This window comes from Canis lupus, chromosome 30 (assembly GCF_011100685.1).
Source record: "Canis lupus familiaris isolate Mischka breed German Shepherd chromosome 30, alternate assembly UU_Cfam_GSD_1.0, whole genome shotgun sequence".
Taxonomy (NCBI): domain Eukaryota; kingdom Metazoa; phylum Chordata; class Mammalia; order Carnivora; family Canidae; genus Canis; species Canis lupus.
Window position 1 is genome coordinate 27,276,657 of NC_049251.1, and position 25,591 is coordinate 27,302,247.

Consider the following 25,591-nt stretch of genomic DNA (forward strand, 5'->3'; position numbering starts at 1 on the left):
AAAAATAAAAATAAAATACATTGTGAATAAAGAAAAAAATGAGGGGCACCTGGATGGTTCAGTGGGTTAAGTGCCTTTCGCTCAGGTCATGATCTTGGAGTCCTGGGATGGAGCCCCACATCAGGCTCCCTGCTGGGTGGAGAGTCTGCTTCTCTCTCAACCCCTCCCCACTGCTTGTGCTCTCTCTTTCTCTCATAAATTTAAAAATAAATAAATAAATAAATAAATAAATAAATAAATAAATAAATAAATAAAATCTTTTTTAAAATTTTAAAAGTTTTGGGGTAAGCTGGCTACAGTCACAGTTAGCTCTTATCTTGTTTCTGAATGCAAGTGATGTCACTGGAACACTGATTCTTCATTTATCGCTATGCTCTTCTTCATGTTGGCTTTATCCTTGGGTTCTATGATTGGCAAGGTCGTTCCTGAGAGCTCCAGACCTGTCCTGTCAGGAGCAAATTCAGCAGAAAATACTTTGTCTCCGTCTCAAAAATTTAAAAGCAACTCCCAAGTCTGAATCTCAGTGGGCCAAATTAGGTGGCATTTGTATCTGATACTAATTAATCACTGTGACCGAATGTATGAAATACTCTTATTGGCCAGGCTTGTCTTAGACCCACCCCTGAAACTTGATATGGAATCAACACTGTCTGAAACATAAGGACTGAGCGAATGGGAAGAGTGATTCCACATAAGAAATCAGACACACAGAACAATGAGTACCAGGTGATGACAACCAATAAATACCATTACTGATTTGAATAAAGATTCAGAGAGTCAGTTGAAAGAGAATGGTCAGAAACCAATTGTCAGACAAGGTACAGGTACAAGGATTCAACCATTTACTGTATTTACTCACCTCAAAAAGGGCCAGCATTTACGTAGAGTATTGCTCATTCTCAGTGAAATCATCTGTTCTGATCTCAAATTCTTCGATTTCTCTATTAAGGACCAAATTAATTTCTTTCAGTTAATAAATAGGTTTATCTTCCAAATAAGATACTTGGTCTCCTTAACAACTAAAAGCCTAGAATATTTGTCTTCAGAATGTGTTACATGCAAGATAATCCATTGCGGTGTGGAAAAAAGATATCAATACATTTGTTTATATTTTTATCTTAAAAGCAAGAAATTAAGTTTTCTCAATATTAACAATGAGCACTGTCACAGTGCCCTTTGTTGGTCCAGATGGTAAAAGATTCTCAGGAAAAAGGAGGGTTCCTCAGCCCTTTGCTTTCAGCATAGTATGTCAACGGCACTTGCTGGTGCTTGGTTTCATTGATTGACATTTTATATTATTAAATTTTGACAAAGATAACCACCACAAAATGGATAGTGAATTTTGAAATATTTATGCAAAGAAATGTCAGATCAGTAAAATGCTATATTGTAAACATGATCAAGAGTAAGAACATAGTCAATCTGATACTTTTCATATTCGTGGTCTGAGTTCTTTGTAGACCACCGGACGTGATTAAAAACACTAAAAAATTTAATGAACTGACAAGAAGTTGGCCAGTGAGCGAAGAAGTAACTGCCTTCCTAGAGAAGAAACTCCTGCTGGAGAGAAAACATTTTGAAAATAATGTTTTTATTCTTAAGTGATTTTTTTTTAAAAGACTTTACCAGTTCATGAGAAACACAGAATGAGAGAGAGAGAGGCAGAGACACAGGCAGAAGAAGCAGGCTCCCTGCAGGGAGCCCAATGCTGGACTTAATCCCAGGACCCCAGGATCACCGCCTAAGCCAAAGGTAGACACTCAACCACTGAGCCACCCAGGTGTCCTTGAATCCGAATTTTTAAATTGCTGTATCACAAAAGGTTAAATCACATTTAAAAAAAAAAATAACATCTATTTCTATTGCTTTCCTTCTCTTTCTCTCTCTCTCTCTCTCTCTCTCTCTCTCATTAAATTAAACAAGAAAGCCACTAGACTGCAGTGACTCTAATGTCCTGGTGGCCTACATAAACAAGCCCAAATCTAAGCCTCAAGGCTATAAAACCGAAACATAAAGACAAGCAATCACAAACAGCCAACTAGGCTTGACACTATAGCCAGTCAAATAATGTCCTTTCTTTGTTTCTGCACCTTCTCCATAGAAGTCATCCCTCTTGCTTCTGGTTGCTTCCAATTTGGTGCTGTCCGATTGGAATGGATTTTTGCTCAAATAAACTCCTAAAATTCATAAAATGCCTCAGCTTCTCTTTTAATATTTTCTCTCTTCTTTCTATCTGTCCCTGGCCCTTCTTTCCTAGATCCATTTATAGGAGAGCAGGAAATACAACCCTCAGGGGATGTGGGAGAAGATGAAGATTGGGAGAGACTCTCTTTCTCTCTCTCACCACCTGAGGGGGCTTAATGTGGACAAGTGGGTGACTGGGAGTCCAAAGTTGGATGCTGGGTATCATTGTCATACTTCTCCAAGAGCCAAGTGTGACTTACAGCCCTTTCAAATGCTAAGGCCGCAGCAGAGGGATTACAGCTCTAGCAAAGCTTCACAAACTCCACGTTTTTCTAGTATGTTTTCTTCAAGACCAGTCTTTTCCAATCAGAATAAAACTCCTTATGTGATCACCTGTACTCCCCAGCTGTCAGTTCTTGTGTATAAATTTTTATGTCAAATACTTAAATTGATTAATCCTTTCTTTTAGGCATTTAGCAAGCTTGATGTCTTGTTACTAATATCTTAGTTTTAATTTATGCTCACAATGAATAATTCTAACAGTACAAATCTGTTCAGGATAACATAGAGACATAGTCATCGCACAGAAAGCAGATACTCTCTTCATGGCAGAGGAATAGCAGGGAAGGACATTCAGGAGGGTAAGGCTGGAGGACCTGGGTTTGGTATAGACTACAGTGCATCTTAAATCTTAATACTAACAATTTTGAGTATGGTATAGATGTGGGAGGATTTTGTTTATGGTGAAAGCAGAGTATTAAGAAATTAAATTAGATGATGGTTCAGTTTAAATTCTTTCTTCTCCCTCCTCCTCCTCCTCCTCCTCCTCCTCCTCCTCCTCCTTCTTCTTCTTCTTCTTAAGATAGATGTGCAGGGTCACCTGGGTGGCTCAGTTGGTCAAGTGTCTGCCTTCAACTCAAGTCATGAGCTGAAGGGTCCTGGGATTGAGTCCCAGGGTCCTGGGATTGAGTCCCACATTGTGCTCCCTGCTCAGCAGGGAGCCTGCTTCTCCTTCTCCCTCTCTGTCTGCCACTCCCTCTGCTTGTGCTCTCTCTGTCAAATAAATAAATAAAATCTTTTTTAAAAAAAATGTGCAAATATAGATAGGAGAGTGTGTGTGTGTGTACATTTTAGAGCTTAGAAGCAATGACACCCCAGTAGCCATAGATGTACTTAGCACTCAGATCTTGGTTTCTAAGTACCATCAATCAATATAAGAAATCAAAAATGCCTTGAGAAATTGATTCCAGGATTGGGGTATCAGAAGTGTAAGATGAACCTGGAATAAATTTTAGATCCAGAAAATAAGTGTTTTATGAAGATATAACAAGGACACAAGAGCCGGCTTGAAGTAGCTCCCACAGGTCAAATGTGGAACCAAAATAAATAATTGCAATGGGTTATAACCCATAGAATAAATTTAAAAACGCATGAGTCCATACAGATATAAATAAATAAATAAATAAATAAATAAATAAATAAATAAATAAGCAAAGTTAAAATTTCAACTAACAAATATTTTTTTAAAAAGATGAAATTCTAAAATTACCATTTGGCAATCTCTGTAGTAATAAATGTTTCAGTCAAGAATCACTGATGAATGCTTAAATCTGGGAAGTAAAAGGACGATGAGAGATAGGCTATTTACAGAGTCTCACAATATCTCTCATGAGAGATTTATTAAATATGAAGAGGAAAATAATAATCTTTACAGTAAAGAAGTCTGGTTAATGTCACTAGTAATAAGACAAATTGATATAGCGTGCCTCTGATATGGTGCATTGAGAAGATGTATAGCTTCTGTGCCATTTCTGCCCGAACAGCATAGCCTACATCTGATCACAAGGGAGTATCAGACAAATAAACTTAAGACCTTATAGAAAATGTCAAGATCATGAAAGCCTGAGATTAAAGAAGATTGAAGAGACATGCCAATTGAATGCAACTTGTGATCCAGGAAGAAAATCCTGGATTTTCTTCTTAAAGATACACCCAAACATTATTGGCTAATTAGAAAAATTTGAATAGTGTCTGTACATTGTCTGATACTATTGAATCAACATTAATTCCCTGATTTTTATAAGGGAAGAGCTTTATTTTTAGGAAATACACAAATATTTGAGGATAAAAGGGCACATGTCAGCAACTCATTCCCAAATATTTCAGGAAAAGAAGATGATAGATAGATAGATGATAGATAGATAGATGATAGATAGATAGAATGATAATAAAATAAATATTTAGAGAATATGGTTGAGAGACTTATGGGAATTCTTTGTACTGCTTTGGCAACTGTTCTATATCCCTTCCATTATTTAAAACTCTTTAAAAATGTGATAATGGTGAAGAGAGCAGTATGGAGCAGATTGAGCAAAGGAGGACGATATGGTGGCTCTGGTCTAGGTGACCAGGAGGAGAAATAAATGAAGCTCCAGAGCACCACTTGGACAATTTAGACAAATCAGGCACCATCTCCTGGTGCTAGGGACAAGGAGACACTGGTTCTTTTTAAAATCAGGAACTGTTGCCAATCTGGAAAATAAACACTGTTCTTTTTGCCAAAGAAAATAAAACATGGATTTTCCATGTTAGGATAAATACCAGTGTCTGGTCACATAAGGATATCTTATCAAAGCCTTGCTATTCAAAGGATGAAAAACCCCTGGTAGTAATGTTTGGATGTTAGCACACATCAGCTGAGCTGTTGTTCCTCCTTCTGGAACATGACAGATGGAGCCTGAAATACACAACCAGTGGAATGGAAAGATGTAATTCTTTGTGTTTGTGTCAATTAGTGCAGTCACCCAGCTATGTTCCCAGTAGACTGCCCTTTGTACAGCCTTAAGACTGAACCCGTGGATGTGTACAAGGCCATCCCGCAAAATTATACTCATTTGCATGAACGAAAGAGGGGATGTTCAAATGATATCTAAAGAGTGCCTACCCCTGTTAATATGAATCTCGCTATAACTAAATGCAATTATCTTTTAACCCTGGTCATCTTCACACCCAATATTTTCGAAAGGACAAACAAAACTGATACAAAGAAGTTAAGCATTTGCCCCAAGATCATACAACTACCTAGTTGCAGAGCCTAGATTTGAAGCTAGCTCTTTTTGGCGTCAAACTTTCTGCTCTTTCTAGTACTGCAGCCAGCCCTTCCTTCCTTCCTTCCTTCCTTCCTTCCTTCCTTCCTTCCTTCCTTCCTTTCCTTCCTTCCTTCCTTCCTTCCTTCCTTCCTTCCTTCCTTCCTTCCTTCCTTCCTTCCTTTTCCTTCCTTCCTTCCTTCCCTTTTTTTTTTTCTTTAAAGATGTATTTATTTATTTGAGATGGGGGAAGGGGCAGATGGAGAGTGAAAGAGAAATTTAAACAGGCTTCACCCTTGGCACCCAGTTGGAGCAGCGCTTGATCCCATGACCCTGAGATCAGGATCCCAGCTGTTCCTGGCCAATATCCTAACAGTACGAGTATGACCTTCCTCAGGATGGAATGATGCTATGGATGGGAGAATAGAGATTGGAACAAGGTATGGATCAGAAACATGAATTCTTGATCACTGCTTCTACCCACATATGTTCTGGATCCTCTCTTATTTTCCAGAGACTCTGTTCCTACAGTTTTATTTCTGGTTTTCTTTCTTGTCACTATCAACATCTCCTTCTATTTGGGATATTTCAAACATGTGTTGGATTCTTTCATATTAAAAGAAAATAAATCTTTGATTCTATATTTTCTTCTACCTATAGCCCCTCCCCCTTTTCTAAAACTTCCCAGGTATATTTTCTCACCTTCCATTCACAGTTTCACCCCTTCCAGTCCAGCTCCTGTTATGACTACTCTCATAGGACTGTTATCAACTTCACTTCTGACCTTTATTCATCTTGCCAGTGCCAGTGAGCATTTCTCGGTTCTCATTTTTCTTTACTTCCTTGCAGGATTTCAGTGGGGTGGACATCGCCTGCTTGGAATACTTTCTTAGCTTCCATGACTCCACAGTCCCCTGGTCTTTCCCTGTCTCGTTGGCTGCTGCTTCTCTTTCTCCTACACTGACGTTCCTCCTGTATTGAATTTCTAAATGTTGACTTGTTTCAAGGCCTGGTCCTAGGTCCTCTACTTTTCTATGTTTATTCCATCTCTTTCTATATTTATTCAACATTCAATCAATTGTATTGAGAATCTACCAGATGCCAGACTCTGCTCTATGCCCTGAAAATAAAGCAATGAATCAACAAAGTTCCTGCGTTAGAAAGCATACTTTTTGGTGGAGGAGAAGTAAACAAACAACACAAAATAAGGGTATAATATAATGCCAGGTAGTGATAAGTGCTATGAGGAATAAAGCAGTAACAGCAACAGTGATGTTTTTAAAGATAGGATGGGCAGGGGAGGATACTCTAAGGAGGAGACATTTATACCTAAGAAAAATGGAATGTGTGAGAGAGAAGCTAAGGATGATTCCAGGTTCTTGGCTTGCAAAAAAGGAAGAATGACATTGCCATTTATTGAAATAAGGAAGACCAGGGGGAAAGGAGATTTGAGAGGAGAAAAATCAAGAATTCTGGTTTGATGCATTAGGGGGGTCATTTGGACACATTAAGTAGTTATTTGTATAGATTAAGTTTCTCTTGGGTATGATTCCTTCCTCCAGTCTTAGGGAGACCTTCCCTGCCCACTCTCTCTCTCTGAGAGAATCCCATCTGCCACTTGTCTCTTACCCTCTGTAGTTTATTGTGTTCATGATGGTCACCACAATCTGTAATAACCAAACTTGGCTATTGTTTGGCTACCCCCATTAAAACTAAGTCCTGCGAGAATAGTAATCTTGTCCATCTTTTTCATAGCTGCATCCCCTGGGCTTAGTACTATGCCTGTCACAGAGACAGGGTTCAACAAATCATTGTTGAATGAGGAATGAATGAATGAATGAATGAATGAATGAATGAATAAGATGAGGGAACCAAAGGGAGGTCAGTCCTCTGGAGAAGTCAGGGCAATTTGGTTCTTACCTGAGCTTAGCCAGTCCCTAGCTATTCGACTTTAGGCATGTCACCACCACTGCGCTATTTTCTCAATTTCAGAAGTCATTTGATTAAATGATTTCTAAGGGATCATTTTTCCACTTTGCAATCATGTAAAATCCAGGGTTTTTTGTTGGCTTATTCTGACCAAATTCATAGCTAGAACCTCATTTTGGTATCAGTGCTGGTGGGCTTTTTGATGCAGAATGAGCACAAACTATTGCTTATAGGGATGTTTACCACAGGAATCCTGAAGGGTTCTATATTCCCACTCCTGGCTCCCATAAATCTTCCATATCAGGTAGCTATCCATACTGCTAGGCTCCACTCCAGGACCAGGGAGAAACAATTGGAAAGAAAAAAAAAAATAAGTACAGGAGATCATTTTCTGCAACATTATGTATTCACCAGTACAGTTCAAGTCTTTTCAGGTATGCTTAACACATTTCACATGTTTTAAGGGTCGTTTGGATATTAAATTGTATTTTTACAAAATCCTGTGAAGTCAGTATAACAGCCCCATTTCACTGCTGTAAAATGGGGTTCAGGGACGTGAACCAATCTGCCCCAGTTGACACAACTGGCAAGTGACCAAAGAAAGACTGGAATCTATATCCCCCTCCAGCCCCGCATTGTGCTTTCCACCACACCAAAGAGGCCTACAGTGGAGGGCAAACCCTCCGGGATACAATCATTTTCCAGTGGACTCAGGTCTATTTGTTGAATCGACAAATGAAAATAAATTGGATTAAGAAACCCTTTCTTTAAATCCAGTGCTCAAAAAGTTGATGGTTTACATTTCAATTCATCTAGGAAACCCTATCACAGAGGCATTAATTACTATGTAACTTAAATACATAAATAGGTGGAGATAATGCCACAAAATTATCAAACGTTTACAGAGGCAGAAAAGATTTCTCAAACAGCAAGATTTTCCCAGGGCCCCTTCTGGAGAAGGAAGACGGGGATGCTAGGAATATCTACTCCCCCCATGACCATCCTTTGAAAGATCCTTTGCTTCCTTTTTCTTTTCCTTAGCATTTTTTTGTTTTTTAAGATTTCACTTTCAAAAGAAACCGGTTTTCTTAATGAGAAAGAAATTCTTTTCCTACCAAGGTATCCTTACGACAGAATGTCTTTTGCTCCCTTCCAGCCACAAGCCGATACTTTTTTGCCTTTGAATGTAAACATGGTCTGGAAAAATCCAAACATGGATTGGATTCTGTGAACAGAGAAGAACTTCTTTTCCTTCACTACCAACAGACAACGACAAAAACAGACACCTGAAGGCTGAGATGTCAATAAAGCAATGGAAAAATGCTTCCAACAGAAAACAATGCTTTCAAATAGAAAAACGAGTAAAGGCAGTTATTAGGCGCGCGGCGGCGGTCGGAGGCCGGGCCCCCGCGGGGAGCAGCAGGGCGCCCAGCAGCAGCTCGCCCTGGCCCCGCAGGCGGCCCCGCTCCTCGGCCTGGACGCGCACGGCCAGGCGGCGCAGCTGCTCCTCCGACAGCCCGTCCAGCCACACGTCCTGCTCCGAGGCGGCCGCGCGGCTCGGCCGGACCACGGCGCTGCGCCGCGGGCGCGTCTGGCCCGGCGGCCGCAGCACGAAGCTCACGCGGCAGCCGACGGCGCGGGGCTCGGCTGCCCCCGCGGCCCCCCCGGCCCCCCCGGCCCCCCGGCCCCCCCGGTCCCCGCGGCCCGGCCCTCGGCGCCGAGCAGCCGCACGCGGAGCCGCCCGCTGGCCCGACTGTACTCGGCGGCCAGGCGCAGGGCGCCCCCGGCGCGGCCCAGGGCCACGGTGCCCTCGGCCTCCAGGCGCTCGGGCCGCGGGTCGGGGCCAGGCGGCGGCGGCGGGGAGGGCGGCGGGGACGGGGACGGGGACGGGGAGGCGGAGGCGGAGGCGGAGGGGGCCCCGGCCCGGGAGGGCGGCTCGTCCCGGTCCCCGCCGCACGCGGAGCGGGCGCGGGCCAGGCCGCGGCTCCCCCGGGCTCGCAGCGCGCGGCTCAGCAGCCCTTCGGGGGCGCGCAGGAGGCGGCGGGCGCGGGCCGGCGGGGCGGGCGCGCGCGGCGCCGGGCGGGGGCGGGGGCGGGGGCGGGGGCGGGGAGCGCGGGGGCGGCGGCGGCGGCCGGGGCTGCGCCCGGGGGCGGGGGCGGGGGCGGGGGCGGGGCGGCGCCGGGGCCGCCGAGGAAGAGCGACTCCTTGCGGCGCGTGTGCGGACTCTCGAGCAGCGCGCAGAAGCCGTAGGCGGTGCGGCCGCGGGGCAGGTGCGGCAGCGAGAGCGCGGCCTGCGAGCGCGGGTCCCAGTCCGTGTGTCCGGCCGCAGCGTCGGCTCCCCGCGGCCACAGGTCGGGCTCCGCGGCGCAGCGCCGGGGCAGGGCGGCGGCGGGAGGCGGAGACTCGGGCGCGCAGGGCGGGAGCAGCCGCGGCGGGATGCAGAACTCGGGGATGCGCGCGGGGGTGAGCACGTGGGAGCAGGCGGGCTCCGCGGGGGCGGGGCGGAGTCTGCCGAGGAGCCGCATGGTCGGAGGCTGCGGGGACGCGCGTGGCGGGGCGCGCTCCTGCGGGGGAGAGAAGTCGGTGAGTGTGGGCGCCCGGGCCCCGGGGAGTGGCGGCAGCGCCCCGGGCCGTCGGAGGGCACGGACGGGCCACCCGGGCCGACTCTCCCTCCCCCGGGCCTGCCCGCCTTCCAGTCACCGGTACCAGGCACCCGGAGGACTCGCAGTCAGACCTTCCCGTCTTCTGCGGCCGCCCCGGGGCGCGAGTTGCCAGCGCAGGCCGGCGCCTCCGGTCCGGGCGGGCGCGCCAGCTTCAGCCCGCGGGCGGGGACAGGGGCGCCCCGTCTTATAGCGGCGGCCGAGTCCCGCCCAGCCGGCCCGGGGCCCAGCCCCCGCGGGCGCTCCACCGCCCGCCTCCGAGCCCGCCCTGCCCGCTGCCCGGGCCCCGCCGCGGGCGCCCGCTGCGACCCCCCGTGGCCCCCGGGCCGCGTCCGCTCCGCGGGGGGCGCCGCGTACACCGGCCTGGGAAGCGTGGCCCTGCCCGGGGGCAGCTGGCGGCTCTGGGAGCGGGGAAGTTCCCTGTGGCGGGGAGCTCAGGCCCTGGACCTTCCGGAGCGCCTCCCCCTGCTCGACGGCGGCCCCTCGTCCCCGGCGCGCTCAGCGCCCGCAGCACTGGGGCGGGGGGGGGGGGGGGGGGGGACAGGGCAAAACTGCTGGACGAACGCAGCCTGTCATGTTGGGTCATAAAAGGTGGGGCCTCTGCTCATACCGTAAAAATAACACTTATTACTCCCAAGGTTACCCCTTTTCTCTCTGCTCGGCAGGAAGGGACCAGGTAGGAAGCCCCTTCCAGGGCAGCGGGGCCCCGGTGGCTGAGCGCCTGCCCTCCGCGCAGGTTGTGATCCCGGGGTCCTGGGATCGAGGCTCCCCTCGGGCCTCCTGCGAGGAGCCTGCTTCTCCCTCTGCCTGGGTCTCTGCCTCTCTCATGAATAAAATCTTCAAACTCTTTTTTTTTTTTTTTTTTAAGAGCCTTACAGAAAACCTGTTTCCTCATCATTCCACACATCACCCTCCGCTCAACAACCTTCATTTTCTAGTACGAGAAAACTGGAAGCCCAGAGAGACTTGAGGAAATTCCATAAAAGTTAAATAAAGCCAGTTAATGGCAGAACCTGGGACTAGCAACTTCCTGTTTATTTGGCTTTCTTTGCATGTAATGCTTCCCGGATCTGAAATGCTCTTCCTCTGCTTTTTCTCTCTGTAGGAACTACTGTTTATTTTTCATAATTCAGCCAGATCCCCTTCACCCAACTCCCCCTCTACAGCCCCCCACCCCCCACTTTATGTACCGCCATGGCTGCATTTAGCCTGCTGCTTTGGAATTTCTGGTTTATGGGTTTGTCTCCCCTGATAGACTGGGTTTCTTGAGGGCAAGGACTGGGACAACTCATTCAGGGAGTCTGAGGGACCTCTTCTGAATGTAGGTAAAATAAAAGTGCAAGGATTCAAAATCTGGGTCTGCCTCCATCCTAGTTGCCCTATACAAGGAACAAACCTAGCTGTCTTATTAATCTTTTATCCAATTCCAGCACCTGGAATACAATGCCGGGCAAGTAATAAGTGCTCAGTAAATATTTGAGTGAATTATATTGAACTGAGCCTGCTCTACGATCCAGGTCTTATGACTGTCAGGTGCTTTTAACCAGATAGCTTTCAAACTGCATTGTTCAATTTCTCACAGCAAACCAGGGAGGTGGACATTGCTTGTTTACCAGATGAGAAACTGAGGCTTAGGCTAAGAGACCTGTCTAGTGTCATTCAAACTAGGAATCATACCCAGTTTCCCGCACCCCAGCTTTCTGCTAATATCATCCTTCCTTCTCTTTTTAATTCACTCGGTTCAATATAACTCGCGAAGTCTGTTGTGTGTCAGACATTGTGTGTGTGTGGCTTGTATTGCACTTTACACCCAGAATGTTAGTTATTAAAGCAACTCATGCTGCTATTAAGTATTTTCCACTATCCTTGCTTTGGAGTGAGTGTCATTATTTCCAAATCCTTACAGGTAAGGAGAGTGAATGTTTCCCCTTGTTAGTAATTCATATTTTCATTCTTAATTGATCACTGTTCTCTGTTAGTATATGCTCTTTTTTTATGGGACAAGCATGAATCAAGCAACCAGGGAGCAGTAACCATTCCTACCAAAGCCAAACTCCAGGCAGAGGAGTCCCTGGAGTCTTTCACTGAATCATTTCCTCTGATTCTTCACACCAATCTGCAAATTAGTGGGCAAATGGTCTTCTCTAAAGCAGAGCACACCAGCATTATGTCCTGTCAGTGTGCCCATTCACTTCTGATTAGACCTCAATGACAATGGCTCTTTCAAGGGCTTCATGACAGGAATACAGAAACATTTCATCAGTGGGTAAATGCTACCAAAAGCAGGACGTGGGATGGGAGTCATTATACAGCCAGCGCTCTTCATGTTCATAGAATAACATAAGCATGACTGGAAACCCAGTCTCTATCTAGAAGGTTTTCCGAAACCACTAGTTTTCCATGAGTTAATTTTCTACAGAACAGAAAGATACAGGGAAATTAAATTACTTTGGCAAGAATATGCTCCAGTCATTCATTCATTTAAGCCCATAGCTGCAGGCTGTATCCACAGTTAGAGGCCTAATTTTCTTCCCAGTGAAATCACACTGCGAAAAAGTGAAAAACAAGACCTCCGTGGAAACTCTGATCACTCCATTTCGTTCATTATTTGTGCCTTATGACCATGTAAGGTCCACCATCGTTTTGTATTCAAAGTTTTAAAATTGTTATTTCAAAGAAATTATCCCAATGATAATCTTAACATTTACTGAACCCTCACTATATACTGCGTCTTATTTAATCTCTAAACAACCTTCTAAAGAAGGTAAAGATATAGAAGCTATGGCTCATAGAGGATAAACAACTTGTCCAGAGGCTCACAGCCATTAAAAGCAAGGTTGGGAGTCAAATCTGGATCCATCTGGCTCATTATACTGTGTGCTTATAACTGCTTCCCTAGAGTGCCTCCCTCAGGGCTCCCTCAGATTTCTCGAGAATCCATATCCTCTCTGGTGGTTAGATAAAAGAAAAAGAAACCTTTGTTCCAAAGCCTTGGGTTGAAACTACACACCTTATTGTTTATATCAGCACCTAATAGATTAACATATACAATTGTCATAAGCAGGAAATCATTAATTTTGCACAGAAGTGCTGTACCATTTGTGAACTTATCCTCCCAGGAAGTGCATTCACTCTCTTTTTTATACCATACCTTGTTCCAAAACAGGATTTGAGATGATTTACGTAACCAAGACCCAGGGAACTTACAGGCTAGAGCCCGATAAAACAGAAAAGACATGCAATTAACTGAGTTAAGAACCCTGAATGAGGTCCCAAATTGACTTGTACAATACCCATAACCCTAGAATGGTATGGACAAGATGTGATGGCAGTGGAAGAGGCTGCAGTGGGAGAGCTTATCATAGTGAGAAATCCTACAGGACCCTCATGATCCACTAGCCTTGAAAAACCAGTGAAGAACCAGTCTGAATGTCCAGTCAGGTGGGTATGGCCATGTCTCCTTTACAGAAAAAAAAAATAGAGTCATGGAAAATCATGATCAAGAAGACTAGCAACACGCAGACATGTTTCTGTTGGAGCATTCGATGAAGTTAACAATCTGCAAGACTCTATATCCCTTAACATCACAACTGGATAAAGGTGTGGTTTCCTAAAGCCCAAAACTAGATGGGAATATAAAACATCAACACAATTTCTTTTTTGTGGGCATTGAAGTTTTTATCAGTTTATGCCCTAGTTCACTGAAAATTAGTTTGAGCAAGCCTACACATATATGTGCAACAAGATGATAAAATGAAAGAAAGAGAAGTAGGTGAAGTAACTGACACAGAAAACAATAAGGGTAGGGAAGATATGATAAAGTTAGAAATGAGGTTATAATGGAAAATATGCAATGAAGATTTTTTTCGTTTGTAGCTGCCACAGCACTAGAGCGTGAGCCCAGGATCCAACAACTGGAGAGCCAACTTTGAGCTCTGGTGCTACATTTACTTTTTCTGTGTCCTTGAGCAAATCACTGTACCTCCAATATGACTTGTTTATATCTATTAGATGGGAAAGTTGGAAATTCTTTCCTGGAAATAGAATGGGAACTTGCACGTGGAAGTACTTTGTAAGACATAAAGTGTCATCAGTCCTTTATTATTGGCCTTTCCTGCAGCTTCCCTGTTTCCTGTCCTTTCATACCCACTCCGCTAACTGCCTTCAAGATTCCTATTCTTCCTTTTGGGACTCTGTTCAAGCATCATGTCCTCCTGAAAGCCCTCTAGGACTGCCCAGGTTTGGTCATGGGCCCCTTTTCTGTGGGGTCTTCCTTCAGAGCGAAAGCAAGACATGGCTGTGAATTTCGGAGTCTCTCAAATGTGGGTTCCCATTCCCACTCTGCCACTTTCTACACGCGTGACCTTGGCCAAGTTAGTAAAACCCTCTTAGCCCACCCTTATCTGTTAATCTTAACAACATTGCGTGAGGATCAGAGATAGGACATAGAAAGCACAGAGAACATAATAGGGCTCAGTAAATTTTGGTTCCTATTACTGAAATAATTTCTTGGATTAAGTTTCCCATCCAAAACTTTCAAAATTGCTTAGTTTGCTAAAACATATTAAGTCGGTGTTTACCTCTGAAAGCTTTTGAAGACCTCTAATGAAAAACATACGGAACAACTTGAAACCAATTCCTTGTCCACACTGAAATGATTGCAGAATATTTAATAGTAGCACAATTCGATGTTTATCAACCTAACGGATGAAAATCAAGGTTAATTTTATCAATCTTTCTTTTTTTTCCCCTGAGGTGGAGTGTCTAGATTCTTTCTCTTGTTTGCTTCTCTCTCCAAGCAACTTTCTAGACTAATTTGTGGTTACCTTTTAAGAATCTTCAGCTCATTGGGCTTTCTCCTTTCAGGTCAGAGATGAGTTTTATGTACACATTAATACTCAATGTGTGCAGTACTTCTAGCCATTTTTACTAATATACTTGTTTACTCTTCATAACAATCATGTCAATCTAACGATCATTTTACAGATAAGGACATTGAGACTCAATGTTTCTTTGGGATACTAGCACTTGGCTGAGTCATTACTCAAACCCTGGTCTTGACTCCAGAGCTTATGTTCTTTTCCCAAGATAGTGTTTTCGGTTGCTTATGACTCAGGGGGAGGAGTGGCTATAAAATATACTGGAAAGCTTATTTCTTAGCGAAAGCAGCTTGGACACAAATTGTCATGAGGAAGTGAGAAGTAACTTAGAGTTTTAAGCAAATTTACATGTATCTCCTGTCTACTCTCCTCTGCTTCTGCCCGCCTTGAAATGCTGCTGTTCCCAGTCCCTGTACTTGCTGTTCCCTGAAAGCACATATGCTCACCTCAGGTCTTCCTTTTTTTTAAGAAAAGATTTTATTTATTTATTCATGAGAGATACAGGGAGAGAGGCAGAGACATAGGCAGAGGGAAAAGCAGACAGGGAGCATGATGCAGGACTCGATCCCAGGACCCCAGGATCACGACCTGAGCCGAAGGCAGATGCTCAATCACTGAGCCACCCAGGCACCCCTCAGGTCTTTGTTCATGCTGTTCTCACTACTTGAGGAGCCCAGCTGCCATCTGCCTTCAGAAGTCCTCATCATTGCTTCCCCGACCTCCCCAGGTTGGGCCATGCCCTCTGCTATGACAGCACTTCTCATGTGATATTAAAAATGTTTGTTTGCCTGTCTGTTTCTCCCACAGGTCTCTTTTTTTAAATTTTTTTAAAATTTTTATTTATTTATGATAGTCACAGAGAGAGAGAGAGGCAGAGACACAGGCAGAGGGAGAAGCAGGCTCCATGCACCGGGAGCCCGACGTGGGATTCGATCCCGGGTCTCCAGGATCGCGCCCTGGGCCAAAGGCAGGCGCCAAACCGCTGCGCCACCCAGGGATCCCACCCACAGGTCTCTTTGAAGGACACTGTTTCACCTCCATACTCACACCCAGCACAGGACTGGCACGCAGGTAGTCAGATGTTTGCTGAAATTAAGTACAGTCTCGCACTGCTATTTAACTGCATGTTTTTCTATGTGCTCATGGAGCGCATCTTTTCAAACAGATGTTTAGGTTCATTTGAGATTAAGAATCATTTTTTATATCTGTCTTCTTCCCCCTTGAGAATTTACCTTAATTATTCATATTTTTGCCTAAAGAGGAACCAGGTGAGAAACTAGTATTAACTTATCACTCTAAGGAAGTTAGTGTTTTAATTCCCATGATGCCTGTCTTAAAAAGAACTATTATTGCTTAATTCGAGTTATGTACATTGTCATTAACGTCATTTGAATCTCCTTAGGTCAACAAATAGCCTTTTACAATTTCAATCATGTAGGTACATTCACATTATGAAAGTAAGTTATTATAATAACTCATTAAATCAAGTAGTTGATATGACTTATTAAATTGATGAACACAGCGGTTAACATGTAGCATGGTTTTCCTTTCTCGCGGGCTGTCTAGAAAACAAATGGTTCCATCTTGATCATCCCCAACCAACATCTTCATTCTAGTTGGTCACTGATTTGTCTTTTCTCTATGAATAGTAACCAAAGTTTTAAGTATTCCATTACCCTTCCCAGTACTACTACAAAGTTGAACAAAAGCAACATTCGTGTTGAGCACTTAATTTTGTTTCCCTGTCCACAATATCTAGACCCCACTCATGTTTTCTTCAATTTTTCCTTTTTAGGTATTTTTAAATTATGTGTCATTTAATGTATGCAAAAACAAGCCTCCAAGACATAATATAGTGAACATCTGTTTACCCACCAACCGCCTTAAGAAATAAGATATTTTTGAAACAGTCGAAATCCCCTATTATACTTCTGGATCACCTTTTTGTCTCTTTTCCTGTCCCGGAGCTAAGTACTATCCTGAATTCGGGGCTTATTATTGTCTTTCTCTAGATATTAGTTTTATGCCATATGTATATATGTCCCTATAAATGATTATTTTCTGTTCTTGAACTTTTTAAAAAATGGTAAGATTACAAATATTCTTCTGCAGTTTTTATTCTACATTCCATTTATAAGATTCTTTTATATATACATGTACAGCTCTAGCTCATTCATTTCACCACCAGAGAGAATTCTACTGTATGAATGTACTTCATTTCTCTTGCTGATGAACATTTGGATTGTCTCCAGTGTTTCCAGTGTGGGTGTGATCATTTGTATCCATGTCTTCCAGGCCACCTGTACACAGGTTTTCTAGAGTACATCTCCAGGAATAGAATAGCTGGTAATAGGGTATTTACATCTTCAGTTTTTTTTTTAATTTTTATTTATTTATGATAGTCACACACACAGAGAGAGAGAGAGAGAGAGGCAGAGACAGGCAGAGGGAGAAGCAGGCTCCATGCACCGGGAGCCCGACGTGGGATTCAATCCCAGGTCCCCAGGATCGCGCCCTGGGCCAAAGGCAGGCGCCAAACTGCTGCGCCACCCAGGGATCCCTACATCTTCAGTTTTAAAGTCACTTTTCTGGGATCCCTGGGTGGCTCAGCGGTTCAGCGCCTGCCTTCGGCCCAGGGCGTGATCCTGGAGTCCTGGGATCGAGTCCCACGTCGGGCTCCCGGCATGGAGCCTGCTTCTCCCTCTGCCTGTGTCTCTGCCTCTGTCTGTGTCTCTCATGAATAAATGGATAAAATCTTTGAAGGAAAAAAAAAAAAAAGAAACACTGCCTTTAAAAGTTACTTGATGCTCGGAAAAATTGGTAGACCTGTCCCCAAAGGCCATGCTGCTGACCTTAGTAGCTTCGAGAAGTCAGTGCAGAGTTTCCTCAGAGTTTCTTCATGACCTTGCACAATGTTTTGACAGGCTTACAGGGGAGTCCAGAGCTGGGACAAGCACACTGGCCCGTATCTCAGGGTGCTTTGGACTCCAGGCCCATCTCTACTATTTATCAGCTGGCCCCTGGGTAAGCCACCTAACCTCCCCAGATCTTGTTTTCTCCACATAAAACAGGACACTCGATGAGACCAGGTCATCTTCAAATTCCTTTGCAGGGCTTCATTCTCAGAATCCAAAGGCTCTACTAAACAGATACATAGGGTCCTACAAGGAAGCCCCTCCCGGGCCCCAGCCAAATCTAAACAGTGACTTCACAGTCCCCCAGCTACCCTGTTAGCTTTTCTTTCAGCCTCACTAAGCTAGAATTGGACCTCTCAGTGCCTAAGCCATGCCCATGTGTTCAACTCTATTAGAGCTGCAATAATCCCTCTCAGAAGATCTAAATAGGAGGCCTCTCTAAGCAGTTATAAGTGCGCTACTTTTGGAGTAGTGCCTGGATCAAGCTCTGGACCACAAGAGAGAAAACCAGAGCTATCTAGTTAAAGGTTTTGCAATAATGGCTGTATTCATTTCCTTAGGGATGTTCCCATTACTGACTTCCTTAAGGTAACAAAGTACCACAAATGAGGGGGATACAGAATTCTGACAGAATGTCAGAAATACATTACAGCAGAAATGTATTTATTGTCTCATGCTGTCGAAGTCCAGAAGTCTAACCTGAAGGTATCAGCTGAGCCAGGCTCCTCTGAGACCCATAAAGGAGAATCCTTCCTGGCCTCCTCCTACTCTGGTCCTTGGGGTTCCCAGTCTTGCGGCTGCAGCACCTTAGGGTCCACTTCGGCATCACGTGGCGTTCTCCTCTCCTGAGTCTGTGTCTCTGGATCTCTCTTTCTCTTATAAGGATGCCAACCCTATTGGATAAAGGGCCCACCCTTCTCCGGGATGACCTCCTCTGAACTCGGTACATCTGCAAAGATCTTATTTCCAAAGAGTCACACTCAGAGGTACTGGAGTTAATTCTTCAACATATCTTTGGGGATGGGGGGTGGGGCGCACAACTGAACCCATAACGGTAGCTAAACTGTACTTTGATCCTTCTGTTGGCAGTGGCTTTGTACCCAACATAATGTAGGGGAGGAGGGGGCCCATCTTGGAACCTAAACCAGGAAAAAGAGGTAGGAATCCTCCTAAAAACTGAGTCGCCGACCCCCAGCAAAGGAATCAGAGGTCACTTCTACACCTGTGCTTCCTGAGTGGAGAAGGTGACAGCTGTTTCCTCTCCAGGGAAACGTGAAGTCAGCCAGCTGGGCCACGGCCCTGCACTCTCCTGAGGCTGCTCCAGACTGGCCAGGAGCCAGCGTCACTGCGTAAGGGATAAAATCCCCTCGTTGTGAATAAGGAAACTGTGGAATAAAGCCTCAAATTTCAAGAGAGGAAATAGGTTGTAAAAGTCTTTTTCCTCCTCCATAAAGAGAAGGGCACGTGTGGCCACACAGGGGGCCGTGGACCCGTATCAGTACCGAGGGAGCACGGATGGTCCACAGCCAGCACACGGTGAGGGGCGCCCCGAGATGCACGGCCTGCCTGGGAGGGACCCATCCACCTCCCCATCAACCGGGCTCAGACCTGGGACAACCAAATGATGGGGTAAGAGTCCTAGGAAATGGCAAACACAGAACACTTCTTGTTGACTTCCTCAAGTGAGAGCTCCAGGCTGGATCTGACTCCACTTGGAAAGGCTAGCTATGTAGCCACGTAAGTATTGTGGAGAAACCTGTAAGTATTGCAATTAGAACTGATATTTTTTAACTTGTATTGTCTCTCTGTAAGACACACTATGCACATAAACTCTTTGTCAGGCCAAAAATGTAAACTTAGTGCCTGCCACAGATTGGGTTCCCCCGGAAGCAGACACTGAGCGGGCCATGTGCAAGGAGGAAGGTTACTGGAAGGTCCTGGTGGGAGATGCACCTTTGGGGGTGAAAAGAGGAAAGCAGAGCTGGGTAGAGAGAGCAGAGCAGCCCTACAGTCCCAACACAGGCCTCAGCACAGGCCACACAGAGCTCTAGAACTGGAAGAGCCCTGAAGAGTTGTCCCAAACTGAGGGTAAGAGGGCAGGTAATTATAGCTCCTCATCATCCAATCGTTGGATGAAAACTACCCCAGGGAAAGGGCCGTGACCTTGGTGGGTCACGTGATCATGGTGGGTCCTTTTAGCTAAGGAGTTTCTGGAAATGAATTTTATCTATGACCTGTTGGCAACGAGGGGAATGAGTGCCCAGAAACTGCAGGGGTGGTGGTGGTCAGAGCAGCACACCAGAGCCTCCACCATGATGGCATTCTCACTCCAGAGTGACATGGGATGATGCTCCAAGCAGGGTTTGGCCACTCAGCTGGTATCCTCTGCTCCATTAGCAGAAACATCTAATCCCAAAGATTCCCTCATGTGACATAATCCACCAATCCCTCATTTAATCACAAATGTACTCATGCCCTGACCAATAGGAGACAAGAGAACATCATACTGTGGGGGCTGTTAGGGTGCATCCAGGTGACAGCCAGTCCCTTTCTAGAGGTAGGTTCTTAGGTCTGGTAACCTGTGGGCAACAGCCCACTGGTTAAATAAACCAAGGTCCATCCACAGGGTAGGTCATTGAAATCGAAGTTGTAGAAGACTGTAAGAGAATAAAGCAGCGTGCACTGTATGATCTCATATCTGGGAAAAGATAGACATATGGAAAGAGTCTAGAAGAATGGCCATGAAAATTGAGTAGTGGGATTATAGATTATTCTAATCTTTCTCCTTTTACTTAAGTATATTTTCTGGATCAACCCAATATGTTACTTTGGTAACAGGGAAAAATTATTTTTTTCTCTAAAGATTATAGAAGAAATTTTTTTCCCATGAGATACACCTTGTAAGAAGTAGGCCTGTGGCTACATTAATCAGAAAAAAAGACTTTAAATGGTGTTTGTATATTAACAATGGCCACTTCAGAGCCTGGGAGATTGAAGAAAGGACAAGTTTGGGTAAAAGGAGGTTTGAAATACCTCCACAAAGTAAAAGCAATATGACAAAATAATTGCTACACAGGATCCCTGCTAACCTTACAGTTTCACTTGGTGCTTTCATACGACAACAATTGAAAAGTGCAGTCGGTTGACAAATGACAGCCAGATGAACTCTGGGTGCTGCAAGGCAAAAATGCACCCTACACAACTAATATAAGTATCAAATCTCTATCATTGAAATCTATCAACCCCCCAGCAAGTTAAGGAAACACTGCATTTTTGTAGAAAGCCATTAATGCCTTCTTCTGGGAAAAGCCCTTGGACCTGTCACAGGGTTGCTGCACAGGAGCTGCCCCACTGCACCTACACACTAGCTGGTGACTTCAGCTCAACTGAACATTTGTCAGTATTCTGACCTATTCCCAAGGAGGAAAATCAGTATATCTTAAGATAATCTTAAGAAAATCTTGTATCTTAAAATATAGTTTTGTCTTTGGTTAATTTGTTTCTTGATTTTCAATGCTAGTCAGTGCCCAAAATCAAGATGTAGTCGATGGTTGCTCCAACCTGAGAGGTTTGTACTGAAAAGCACAAACTGGTTTACAATTCCTGCAAATCAATCTAAATCTGCGTACACTTTTTAAATAATGTTGGGTGATATAGGGCAGCCTGGGTGGCTCTGTGGTTTAGCACCCCCTTCAGCTCAGGTGGTGATCCTGGAGTCCCAGGATAGAGTCCCAAGTCCGGCTCCCTGCATGGAGCTTGCTTCTCCCTCTGCCTGTGTCTCTGTCTCTCTGTCTCTCGTGGATAAATAAAATCTTTTTAAAAAATGTTAGGTGATATATACAGAACTTCAGAGAGCACGTAGATACATCTCAATCACAATTTTGTCTTCTTAGCAAGATATGAGGCATTTTTTCAGCAATTTATCAGCAATTACCAGAGCAAAACTTGGGCTTAAATTATGTCTAAGTCCCTAACAGTAACAACTTTTTGCTAGGCAGATTGCTGCCGGAAGACTGCCCCCCAAATCTAATTTCCAGGCTTCAGGAATTCCTCATTCAGAAATTCCAGGAGCGCCATCCGATGCCTTACTAGGAAGGGGCTCACAACGGGTTGTAATTAGCACCATGCTTCTCAAACTACCCTCTCTGGAACTGTGAATTTATGAATATTTTTCAGAAGTTTTAGGAGAAAACTTTTCAGACGTTGTAGGACATACAAAATATAAAATGTAAATGGATTTTTGAGAAATCCCCCAAAATTTCAACTTCCACCAAATCTCCAGATCTTGAGGGATACAAGCTAGCAAAATGTTAGTATTTCTGATGTCTCTATAGGAAGTCTGAAAAGCCTTGACCAAGTTAAAGAATTTAGGACCAGATGGTCACTGCCATTTGGGAGACAAAGCATAGGATAAAGGGTAGTCCTGGGGAAACTGAAGTGAAAACCTCCCACAGACAGATGTCATGTCACCATCTTCCTTGGTATTAGATTTCAACAATTTAGTTCATAACCTGCTACTAGGTACTGTAACGCCAAAGAGGAGTCTTAGTTTCTGCTCTCAAAGAACTCAGTTTAGAAGCTAATAAATCAAGGCATGAGGGCATGTGACAAGCGTTTTTGGGAAATCCAAAGAGGGTCATTTTTGTCTGGGGAAAACAAGAAACACGACAGGACATAGTGGCATCTAGTCTGGGATATTAGTGGTAAAAGAATTAGCCAAAAAAAAAAAAAATTAGCCAGGTTCAACTATGTGGCAGGGAGAGATGGAATGTGATTCTTCTGGGTGTTACTACTGTCATCAATGTCCACTCATCAAGATGGGACTACTTCAGTGCTGGGCCACAGACAGGAACCCTTACAGAAGCTGAATCAGCTGTCCACACCATCACAACAAGTGGGCACCTTTCCACCTCTGCTTCTGGACTAGAGTATTCTTCAAATCTGTTTCTTTCCCTGGGGAGATGTGAAAGCTCACCAGTATGGGCAAGGCTCTGCTCCACCCCTGATTTGCTTAAAAAAACAGTTGCTGCTTAAGGAAATTGTAAGGGCTGTGGAAAAAAAATTTTCTTTTCCATCATAACAACCATTATGACAAAACTTGGTTCAGCTCAGAGGAATTTTTTTCTTAAGGTGCTAGATTGTCTCTACAAATAGTATTTACCTTAAATACAATTTCTTCAAAGTATCAGCAAGCACAATTGGCCACATCCCTGCGTATTCGTAAAAGTTTCCATGCATGTGCTGTAAAGGGGCTCTTTGAGAGAGCAGTGGGCGAGGGAATAGGCTTCCCAAAGAGCAGTGGCCAAAAGTTAGTGAGGAAAACAGATTATGAAGTTTACTCTTTGCAGGAAGAGGAGGGAAGCTACCTTTCCCATGTTTTGCAGAACTTCCCTGACACTTCTAAGTTCTAAAGCTAACATTTTGAAATTGCCCTGAACTTGGATTTTCTGGCCTACACCACCCTCAAACAGGTAACAGATAAACAGGAAAACTTGAATTCATGAAGATTATAACAGAAGTATTACATTTCAGGCTCTTTCCCAAACATTTTCAATTTTATAATTACATTCCTTTCATTACATAAAATAGAAATTGAATAACCATGTGGGTTTTTTTTTAAAGATTTTTTTTATGAGAAACACACAGAGAGGCAGAGACACAGGCAGAGGGAGAAGCAGGCTCCCCACGGGGAGCCCAGTGAAGGACTCCATCCCAGGCCCCCAGGATCATGACCTAAGCCAAAGGCAGACCCTCAACCACCAAGCCACCCAGGGGCCCTAACCATGTGCTCTTGAGCAAATAATATAACCATAGTACTCACAACATTTGTAATAACTGGGGTAAGAACACCTAGCAGGATTATTTGAGGGCTAAATGCATAAAAGCATATAAATTATTTAGAATACTCTTGCCTGACACGTGGACAGTGCTACGTAATGGGAGCTAGGCATAGAGTGGCACCATCTATTCCTTGAATGGAAATGTGCAATTTCAAAGAAACCCCCACAGGACTGAACCCATCTATCCCATATCTGGCCACAAAGACAACCTTCCCCTCCCCATTAAGAGACAGCCAAATGCTATATCATGAGGCCCTTGTTCTCAGTGTCTTTAGGGGGTGTCCATCTTTTACATAAAAATTCGCCTAGAATGGGACCTGCGGACAAGAGCAGACTTGTTAATGAATTAAAGCACACCTGTGGAATAGATCATTAAAATCAATGTTGTAGAAGACTGTGAGTTCAGAAAAATTAAAAGAAGCCTGTAACACACAATTGTACTAAGTGATCCTATGTCTAGGAAAAAAAAATGTGCACGTGGGCAAACACTGTGAGAAAAATCCACTAAAATCGTACCAGCAAGTTGACTCTGGATAGTTGATTACAGAAGATTCTGATCCTTCTCTATTTGCTCATCTGTATTTTCCGAACTTTCCAAAACGAAGATGTGTTACCTCTACAGTAGAACCAACCTCTCTCCCCTCAAGAAAAAGATAATTCTGCTGGGAGACAGAGCTAAAGCAACTTAAAGTAGATAATAAACTTGATTGAGTCATCAATAGATGAAGACATCAAATGGCACTTCTATTTTTTTTTTAAGATTTATTTATTTATTTATTTATTTATTTATTTATTTATTTATGAGAGACACAGAGAGAGAGGCAGAGACACAGGCAGAGGGAGAAGCAGGCTCCATGCAGGGAGCCCGACGTGGGACTCAATCCCAGGTCTCCAGGATCACGCCCTAGGCTGTAGGCAGCGCTAAACCACTGAGCCACCAGGGCTGCCCTCAAATGGCACTTTTAAATGGAGTTAGCATATTTAATGTTGCCACTTTAGAGTCTGGGTATTTGAGAAAGGACAAATCAGGGTAAAAGAAAAGGCTTTGGACTCCCAGGAGGGCAGGAGTTCCCTGAAAGCTCAAGAAAAAATGAAAAGGCTGCGTCTATTAAGTGTCACTTTCCCTTGCTCCCTTACATGTCAAATGCTGGGCCCCTTGCAGAAAGAGACCCATACTACCTAACTGGTATAATATATATAAGAAAGTAATGCATTTATGTTGAAAGGGGGAAACCAAGAACCATGAGTCAGTGGGCAGACTACATCAGGCCCCCAGGGCTGCAAATGGAGCTAGCTGGGGAGGAGCTCAGCTGCATGAATCTGCGTGGGACAGAGCACTGGACAGACGCACTGCTGCCTGCTCCCCCAAGGAAGAAAAGCTATGTCCCTGGGGGATGTGCACATTAGCAGGAATGGATTTGAGAAATAATTTACAATGAACAACATGTCGCCTTGATTTTGGTTATTTCACTTCTTGACCTTTGAAAGTACTCAATGTTGGGGCGCCTGGGTGACTCAGTGGGTTGGCCATCTGCCTTCAGCTCAGGTCTGGAATTGACCCTGACACCATTGGGCTCCTCTCCCTCTCCCCCCTGCTTCTTCCCCTGCTTATGTTCTCTCTCTATCAAATAAATAAAATCTTTTTTAAAAATAAAATAAAGGTAGTCAGTATCACTATTAACATGCAGTCAGTGGTTACCCCAGAGGAGTTCATTAGGAACAACCACAAACTGGTTAAAATTGATCCAAACGAAGTAAAGCTAGGGAAAGCTCTTTGATTACCTCCAAATTTCAAATCTGTTTTCAGTATGGAAGCTCTCTCAGTTCTTTGTCTCTTTAATTTTATTACTTCCTGTCTCTCTCTCCCTCTCTAAAACATTCTAGACCCCCTCACTTCTTAAAAAGTGCTATAAATCTTCTAGTTCACTCAAATGGGACTTTTCATTCATATTTCAGTCTCATCAGTCTTTATGGCAACTAGAAGACCTGAGGAGGAAGACCAGATGGGAGAGAGGATGTTGAGAATGGACAAGTCAGTGTATTAGAGAAACATTATGGTAGAGAGTTCAGAGCCAGATTCCGGCCCACCACTGTAGG

The 25,591-nt window shown here is 44.4% G+C and overlaps 1 protein-coding gene and 1 long non-coding RNA gene across 5 annotated transcripts in view; one reads left to right on the top strand and one right to left on the bottom strand.

The window, feature by feature from the left end:
* C2CD4B (C2 calcium dependent domain containing 4B) overlaps nucleotides 1–25,591 on the bottom strand; it is a 65,330-nt gene that overhangs the window by 31,136 nt on the left and 8,603 nt on the right. Inside the window, exons 1-4 of one of the 4 annotated variants that reach the window (XM_038580600.1) lie at nucleotides 9,906–10,022; nucleotides 9,283–9,763; nucleotides 8,886–9,250; nucleotides 7,587–8,841 (exon numbers count right to left, since the gene is read on the bottom strand). In XM_038580600.1, coding sequence (XP_038436528.1) covers nucleotides 8,545–8,841; nucleotides 8,886–9,250; nucleotides 9,283–9,724 — 1,104 coding nt within the window. In that variant the 5' untranslated portion in view covers nucleotides 9,725–9,763; nucleotides 9,906–10,022 and the 3' untranslated portion in view covers nucleotides 7,587–8,544. Of the gene's footprint in view, nucleotides 446–859; nucleotides 942–7,586; nucleotides 8,842–8,885; nucleotides 9,251–9,282; nucleotides 9,764–9,905; nucleotides 10,023–17,468; nucleotides 20,312–23,310; nucleotides 23,812–25,591 lie in introns of those variants that run through there. The other 3 variants (XR_005381735.1, XR_005381738.1, XR_005381737.1) reach the window with 3 other exon arrangements.
* LOC119866910 lies at nucleotides 9,653–19,693 on the top strand. Its single transcript, XR_005381739.1, has 4 exons — nucleotides 9,653–9,782; nucleotides 18,538–18,640; nucleotides 18,744–18,811; nucleotides 18,921–19,693. It is a non-coding gene; the product is annotated as an uncharacterized LOC119866910 (long non-coding RNA).